The sequence below is a fragment of the Egretta garzetta genome, unplaced genomic scaffold (assembly GCF_000687185.1).
Source record: "Egretta garzetta isolate BGI_Z169 unplaced genomic scaffold, ASM68718v1 scaffold260, whole genome shotgun sequence".
Taxonomy (NCBI): Eukaryota; Metazoa; Chordata; class Aves; order Pelecaniformes; family Ardeidae; genus Egretta; species Egretta garzetta.
The window spans coordinates 213,126-221,496 of record NW_009258662.1 but is presented as its reverse complement, the minus strand read 5'-3'; the positions used below and the strand labels follow the sequence as shown (position 1 = coordinate 221,496).

At 47.5% G+C, this 8,371-nt stretch overlaps 1 protein-coding gene across 1 annotated transcript in view; it reads left to right on the top strand.

Annotated features, from left to right (window-relative positions):
- Positions 1 to 977: 977 nt before the first annotated feature.
- TASOR2 (transcription activation suppressor family member 2) overlaps positions 978 to 8,371 on the top strand; it is a 46,194-nt gene continuing 38,800 nt past the window's right edge. The window contains exons 1-9 of the mRNA XM_035903875.1: positions 978 to 1,118; positions 2,709 to 2,804; positions 4,385 to 4,457; positions 5,867 to 5,958; positions 6,612 to 6,749; positions 6,876 to 7,000; positions 7,093 to 7,112; positions 7,211 to 7,310; positions 8,042 to 8,142. Of these exons, the coding sequence (XP_035759768.1) occupies positions 6,975 to 7,000; positions 7,093 to 7,112; positions 7,211 to 7,310; positions 8,042 to 8,142 (247 nt within the window). The 5' untranslated portion in view covers positions 978 to 1,118; positions 2,709 to 2,804; positions 4,385 to 4,457; ... (1 more) ...; positions 6,612 to 6,749; positions 6,876 to 6,974. The remainder of the gene's footprint in view (positions 1,119 to 2,708; positions 2,805 to 4,384; positions 4,458 to 5,866; positions 5,959 to 6,611; positions 6,750 to 6,875; positions 7,001 to 7,092; positions 7,113 to 7,210; positions 7,311 to 8,041; positions 8,143 to 8,371) is intronic.

Genomic DNA, 8,371 nt, shown 5'->3' with positions numbered 1-8,371 from the left:
CCAAAGTGCAAAACCTGCTCTGCGGGTGGGGTTCGGTGGTTCTACGTTTCTTTCCTTATAGATGACTGCTTTATTTTCTAAAGTTTATGGGTCAGAAGAAAGAAACCTTTTCAATGTGTCTATGTTGCAAACTCTGCTTGGGATTTGAAATCTCGTAGCTCATGAATCACCCCCAATAATAAACATTTTTAAATGTGCAGCAGAGACTGAGCCCAGGATATCCTGTTTCTAAGTGGCTGCTTTATTTAATATTTGGGTTTTAACAGCTGCAAGAGCACAAATACTGCAGGGCTTTCCTTTGTTTCTGTGTCAGTCTTTAATTTGTCAACTGCTTTGGGACCTCTTCTTGGTGGGGTGCTGTTGGGGAGTGTTTTACTGGGATGTTTTCCATTGGAGATGTCAAGAGAATTTGGGCTTTGAGAAAACTCTGCCTGTTGAGGCTTCGAAGGAGGGTTTGCTCTTGTGGTATTGAAAGCCACATTTACCCAAGACCTGAAGATCTTTATAGTAAAACAGATAATCCTGAGAAACTGAGCATGCACTGAAATTTTCTCTGTGTGCAGATATCAACTCTCATACCCTAAAAGAGCACGCAACAAATCTAAGTAACTTTTTAGCACAAGAGAAAACTCTGACCTACTCAGAGTGTAAGGTTAATTTACCACCAGGCTTTGCTTCTAGTAGTTGCTAATGATTTCTTTCTCTTTTTTTTCCTGGTATTCCTCCTGCGGAAGGGCACTTTAACTTGCAGACAAAGACTTGGGGATTGCATGGCTGGAGGGGAGCTGCTGCTCCCAGTGGGAGCCACAGAGCTGATCTGCTCCATCAGCTCTGTGGAGATCTGGGCTTGATAAATGAGGCCCGTGTGCAGCGAATCACACTCAGCTGCCACCCACCTCTGCTGAGGCCCCGTACTCATCTGGGGATGCCCAGAGTTAATATTTTCACCTGCTTTTTGCTTTCTTCCTCCAGGTTTTCATCCAGAAGCGGAAGAGTCGAGTTCCCTTTTGCAGACAGCGGTTTCAGTGCTGCAAAGCTCCTACTTGGACTCCACATCTCAGGACGGTTTTCAGTACAGCCAAGCAATTCTGGTAGAAAACGATGTTTTCCTAAGTGAGGTAAGGCTGGTGGAGGAGCAAGGTGTTGCTGGCAGCTCGGGAAATGGTGGTGTTTCTTTGGGAGCTGCAGATGTCTGTAAATGCTGGTTTATTGGCAGGTTTTTCCTTGGCAGCACCTGGCTGCTCTGCTTGCCTTGTAGGGCCCCATTTGCAGTTCCTGACTGAAGGGAGCCTTTTCTTTGCTTGCTTGCACTTCTTCCTCCCCAATCTGATCAGGAACAAAAGGTCCATTCAGCCAACTTTGCCAAACATTCAGCAGCAGTTCCTGGAGCAGGCCTTCGGGGCAGGTTGAAATGCTGGTTTGATAGCTAGCATGAGAACTTTAATGTTATTGCACTTCTACTGATTCACAGCAAGACAAATTTCCGTGTGCTGTTCCTTGTGTCTGCCCTCACACCTGTGCAGGCACCAGTTTTAACCCCTTTCTCCAGCTGACTGGGGCATGTACAGAACCACTTTTAAAATGCCTTCATCCCTACAGTCCCACTGTCATTGGCATGGAAGACAGGCCATCTCCTCTGGGGATGGGAGATTAGTTAGTGGTGTCCCAGCTCACTGCAGGAGGGTTGGACTAGATGACCTCTAGGGGACCCTTCCAACCCAAAACATTCTGTGATTCTATGAGATGACCAGTCTGCTGGTGGTCATGAATTAAATAGAGCTTAGACATTTTGGCTGCCTAAATCTGGGATAATCACTGTGGAGCTGGGTGAAAGCAGGTATCAAGTAATTTGCTGATTTGCCTGGGAGTTCTAAAGCCAAAATAAGAAAAAGCAGTGATGAGATCATTGTTTTCTTATCTTCTAACCCTGTTTAAAAAATCCCATCCTTCTACAAATTCTGTGTTATTAAAGCCCCAAAACATCATGAACTCCAGACCCAGCTATGTTTGCTCCTGAGATGTCATTGTTGTCCCCCCCCCTCCCCGTCTGTACTGAGAACGTGCTCTGCTTTAACTATCAGACAAAAGAAATTGGAGTAATGTGTTACTGGGCTGTAGCCAAACCCTCTGAGCTGTAGTCACATGATAACACCAACCCTCTGATTGAATAATTTAGGCTTCCCTGGTCAGTGGAGAGAGAAAAAGAGAGGTGCCTCCAAGCGTCTCCCCTCCTGTAGGCATCTCTTCCATGGCTGATCTGTCTTCTGATGGCCATAGCTGGCTACTAAATGTGATGCTTCACCAGCCTACATGCTGCTCAGTGAAACAAGCTCTCCAGTAGCCGACGATGTGTGGCAAGAAGGGCAAAGTGGGAATAAGGCTGGACTTCCCTAGGATGAGTACAGCGTGACACTGCAGGGCTGGATGTGCCTGCTGTCCCTTGGAGGACATTGAACATGTTCTTCTGGGGACAAAGGCAGAGACAGATGGACAGATAGATGCATGGATTGAGGGCCTTGTGGGAGACTGGGTGTGCACGTGCCAGGGGGAGGGAACGATGTGTGGGCACATGAGCTGGTCGAGCGTCACGTGGCTGATGCCCCCTATACTGACCACGACATGGGATATGCCGTCCTCACACCATGAACACATGTCACCTGGCTCTGGCATGAACGGACTAGAACAAAGTGTTGTTGTGTCTTCTGCAGCTCAAAGCTTTTGCCCAAGCAAAGGAAGCCGCTGGGTACAGCCAGGAGGAGCTGGAGGAGACCTTTGCATTTCTCCTGTTTGATAACGAAGAAGAGGTAACCTGAAATGTTTATTCAGCTTAAGAATTTTGATGCCAAGTGCCTGCACATGTGCTCTGTCCCACCGAACTGGGCAGATCTATTGACAGAAGTGTCCTGGCTCTCTTACCCCAGTTACCAGTGCAATTACTACTGTATAAATAGTCCAGAACAGATTCTGAAAGCAGCTCCTGGGAGGTTTTAGTGATGGATCTTACTTTGCGTCTCTCCAGTTGATTACTGTTTGAGATTAGACTGCCTCCTTTGCCCTCTGTAGGGAGATAGAAGGAATCTTCCTTTGTCCCAGTGGATTTATGGTCAAGTACAGGCAGGTGAAACCTTTCATGTATGCTTAGAAGAGAAAAGCGCCTTGGTGACAGAAGACAGGAGTTTGTGCGGTGGTTTTGGGCCAGTTCCCTTGGTTTTGCCACCTAGGTGGAGAGAGAGCCTGACACAGCTGTTGGGAGATAGTTATTCCTGCCCATTTTTCACAAGGATACTTTTGATTTTGTGAGAAGAGCTTGTCTACAGAAGGATGCTCGGGAAATCTAGTTGGGAATTCACGTTTAATGTGATTTAGTGATGCCATGCTAAATCACTGTAGGGATGGTTTTGTTCAGGATGAGAGTGGCCTGACTGCAGTTTAGTTCTGTTCAGTTTGAACTGAGCTACAGTAAAATAAACCACTTCCACTCTCAGTTTGGGCGCAGGAATTGTCGCTCTTCACTTTAGCTGTTTGAAATTTAGCATAGTCTGTGCCAAGTGACTGAGCTCCTTGTACAGATTCTAGGAAAGAGGGAGTTCTCCAGAGGACACTTGGACCTCGTTTAATGCAGACATCTAAAACCTTTGGGCTAAATCCCTCTCTGGAGGTGCCTCTCTCTCCATGGTTCAGAGGTTCTAGCTGGGTAGTCTAAGCTAGACACTTGCCTTTTAGGAGACAGAAGTTAGGTGAGACGAGTGCCCCATGTTGCTTACGAAGGGACTGGAGTACAGTTTGACTGGTTTGCTTTTATTTCTCGTCCATTATGAGTTCAAAATGCTCCTATTGTCACTCTTTGGTCGATATGCATTTGGTCTTTGCACACTTTGATGAATTTGCCTTGGACACGGCTTAAATCAAAGCTGGTGAGATGCTCCCAAGGCAGTAATTGTGCCTATGAAGGATTGAGGACAGAGTAGCAAACGTCCTTTGTCTTCATGCCAGCCCTGTTGCATTTATTTTTCCACATGCAGATAAAGAAAGTGCAAAGTCCAGCCTTGCACTTGGGGTGGTTTATGGAGATGCTAGATTTTTTCCAGAGTTTTCTAAGCTTTTGCTTTTGCTTCCACAGAGGTTTTTGTAACAATACTTGATAAATACAAGTATTTATCTGAGTAGTACCTGAAACAACAAATTTTATTCCTGTTGGTTGTTGCGGTGGACATTGTGTTTAATTTTTCTTTATACTGTGGGTGTTTTGGGGTTGTAACGGTCTATAATGGACTTGCAGCACGTGTTTGCCTGTGGCAAGTGTTTTGCCAACTGTCGTGCTACAGATTTCTGTAGCTGTCTCCTTGAAAATAGATGGTAAAAGAGCCTCTCTCTTCTTTTGAAGGCAAAAGAGGTGTGTCACACAGGCCTCCGTGTAAACAGCAGTTCTATTTCCACACTTGGCGACCCAGCAAAAGGTAAGATTTCCATTCAGAAGACCAAGAGGCCTGTTTGCAGTTCTGGGGGTATCGACTCCTTTAAAAACAAAAGCAAAAGCCCGGACTAACTCCTGGTACTGCCTTGTTATTTACTGCAAAGGTCCATGGAAACTCCCTTGTTTCTGACATGGGAAAACTGCAGTTGTTTGGATCAAGCAAGCAGCAGTGCTGTCCTTCTGCCCCCTCAGCCAGATGAGGGATGGGATCTTCCTCAGGGAATGTTACCATCTCTTCACCTCTCCATTTCATTTATTTTTTACCCTTGTTAATAACAACCTGTGTCACCAAAGTGGCTTTTTGGCAGCTCTCCCCACCAGTTTGCTCTTCAGAGTCCATTGCTGAGCTTTTGCCAGCAGTCTTGTTAATAACCAGAGCAGATCGTGACGTGTCGAAGCCCTTTTCAGTCCATGCTTGTTCCTTGCCCAAAGGTCTGGGGCCTCAAGACATTACTCAAAGAAATCCTTCTGCCAGAAGCAGAACGTCTCCCAGTGCCATCCTGCAAGTCTCTGCAGGCCAAGATGCCTAATTATTGAACAGTCATGGCAGTGAATGCAAACCCAAGCAAGAACTGGTTATTTATCTGGGTGTATATCAGTCCTGATGGACTGGGATGATCATTATGGTGTGTCTCTTTGTAGCCCTTCCCCTGCCCAGTCCCTGTTTTCCCCCCATGCAATTCTCTACCCATCTTGTCTACAAATATAAAGCAGGAGTGAAGAAACAGCACCACCCGTGTCCCCAATAAATCCACATGGGATATGCCCTGAGCATGGAGAAGGGATGGGAATAGGCCATGTCAGAATAGGCCTTGTCACAGGGTAGAAAACTTCACGTTGGTATCTAGGACACTGAAGGGCCATAAAGAGCCAAGGAAGGGGCCTGGGAGGGTCCGTGCCATGCTTGAGCAGGGTTGAGCCTGCTCTCGTCCCCTTGCAGTCCATGTCCCCCACGTGTAAATGTCCATGTTGCCTTTGTGTGACTCCAAATTGAGCAAGGTGCCTGTCCCACATGCAGTCTGACCTGGAAGCCCTTCGCCAGATCTTCCAGTAAGAGAGAAACCCTCGCTCAGCATGTTTTCATGTAGTGTGGGCCAAACTGACGTTAGCTGGGCTACTTCTCCCAAGAGAAACCCAAGTTTAAATCCTTTCCTAGAGCTGACCCTGAAACACAGAATGCTGTTCCATACCAGGAGTCAAAAAAAGGAAGAATCAGAAAGAGTTTCACCCTTTTTATGGCAGCAAGCGCTACTGTAGTTTGCAGCACTGGCTCTGCAGAGACTCCAGTTCCCACCAGGAGGGTCCTCTTTACAGGTTTGGGTTTTTTTTTTTTGGCAAACAGCTTTACTCAACAGACAATTCACATTATCTTGCATTGCTTTGTTTTCACAGGGGTTTATATTTCCAAGTATGCAGACTGTCTTCATCCGAGACCCTGGTATCATGGAAAATCAGGCTATATTGTCATTTGTAAGCTAATTAAGGTAAAATGCAAGTCTGTCTTTTTATGTGGAATGGTTTTCAGAAGCCACTATACAGTGCGAGCAGCTTTTAAGGAGACGTTGGCACCTGTAACTGTGGTGGTGTGGGGTGTAAAATAAGCTCTGAGACCCTGTCGGGATTTTTGACTGTGGGATGTGTCAGACTAGAAAGCAAGGGATCAGACTGGGCTTGGCTGATGGCCTGGCAGGGGGGCAGAGGATGCATCAGACCTTCCAAATTCCACCGCTGAGATCAGAAATTCCCCTTTTTCCCTGGACTCTCGTGCATTTGGGGGGCTTGAGGGGGTGACCTTAAGGTGGCTGAGATCACAGTCCCATTCCCTTGCTCCATGGGGCTGGTGTGTGTCACCTTTCTCCCCTCCCCACGAGCCTCTGCTCTCTGTAGCTGGCATGCAAAGCGCACTGCTTCCCTTGGTTCTCCTGAGCAGCGCTGGTTTGTCTGCCATGCCGAGCTCGGCCAAGTCAGGCCCCTCCTGTTTGGAAGGATGCAAATGCACACAGCCCCCTCACAGTGGGGAATGTCAGGCTGCCAGCAACACTGTTTTTGGGGAAAAGGAGGATTCAAGGGTCTTTTAAAATAAGTTTCTGCAAACAATTATGTGTATTTTCTTTTTTTTGTAAATTTTCTGGCACAGGGGAAGGTCAAGGTGGTATCTGAGAATTACACAACCAGCTATACCTGTCCATCTCCTGGCTATGACTGCCACGTCGCCGTGAGCAGAAACAACATACCATCGAAGACCAGCCACTGCCAGGCCTTCGAGCAGAGCCAGGTACAGGTTTGCAACAGGACTGTGCAGACAGCTCATTTGCAGGCCACAGGGGAGCACAGCGCTGGCCCAGGTGCCTCACTTGTTCCTCAGCGTGTTTTTTCATCTGTGTTTCCCTTCTCACCCCAGTATTATGTGTATGAAGTGTCCGATGGCAGCACTGCAGAGCGGCCCAGGCAGATCTGCCCGTACATAGTCATCTCCTGCCAGTACAGGGAGCCGAAGGAAATGCCCGTCTTAGCTATAGAGAACCTGTAAGCAAGTTGTCTGTAATACCCAGTTGCTTTTGGGGGCTGTTTTCCTTTTCCCATTGCTAAACATTCCTCTTTTTCTCCCTTTTCTCTAGACCTGAGCTTAACCACAAAGGTAGGAGCACCTGATGGTTGGTTTTGTTCTATAAATGTACTTTCTCTGTTTGCCCTCCTCTCCTGCTTTCTCTGAGCTGTTCTCCCTTTTGCCTGTAGCATTGTACTGTCCATGGAGGGGGCAGCTCTCCATCCAGGGCCAACTTTTGTGCAACATCGCCCTGAGGACCCCATACAGCTCCACGATTCCAGCCCAGCTGTAAGTTGTCCCTTTCTCTTCTTTCTGTGCAATTCCTGGGGTGTGAAGCGTTACACCCTTAGGTGTCTGTGTACCAGCAAAAGCCAGTTTTGTCTCTCCTGCCACATCCCTTCATTGATCAGCATCTTCTTGCAGCTGTACCAACTTACCACCTGCACTGTCAGGGCAGTCGTCAGTGTCAGGAAAGCAGTGTTGGGCGGCCAGTGGTGCAGCGTCACGGCAACAGTTGGATGAGGACATGAGATCAGGCCCTGAACTGCAGCTGGAAACAGCTGTATTTTGTCCTCTCTTTTTGTTAACTTCTTTGGGATGTTTATTCCAAATCAATGATTCCTGCTTGGGATTTTCTTCTCTGTGAGAAGTGGACTTCCTGATGGCGCACATACTATCAGCCAGTTGTGTTTACAGATTGGCATGACGGCAAATAAAGTATTGAGGTAACTGGCGTTCAAAAAAATGAGATGTTTAAAATCTTCAGTAGCCAGAAGTTGACCAACAGGCAGCAATTTGAAACAGCCAGTGACAGCCAGTAACACAGCCACCAGCATCAGTGTTTGGAGGTGTTTACAAACAGCATCCTCAAATCAGCAAAGGGCTAAGCAAGCTGCACCTTCTCCAGAGCTGCTTTCTCTGGCTTCACAGTGACAGGGCAACCAGGACTCTTTCCTATGCTTAATCCTGAGAACCTTTTAATGCTTGTGATCTCACAGTCTGCTGCTTTATCCCCACAGGCCTCCCAACCTGGACATTAACCACGTCATGGGTTTGTCCGACTTGAAGAAAAAGCTGCCAGAAGCTGCATTTGGGAAAAGAAATTACATTGAGAATGAAGGTGAGTGCAAAACTCGCTGGTGTGATGAGTAACATATGAGCCAGCAGTGTGCCCAGGTGGCCAAGAAGGCCAACAACATCCTGGCTTTTATCAGGAACGGTGTGGCCAGCAGGAGCAGGGCAGTGACCTTGCCCCTGTTCTGGGCATTGGTGAGGCTGCCCCTCGAATGCTGGGGTCAAGGTTGGGCCCCTCCCTCCCCGAAGGACCTGGGGGGGCTGGAGCGTGTCCA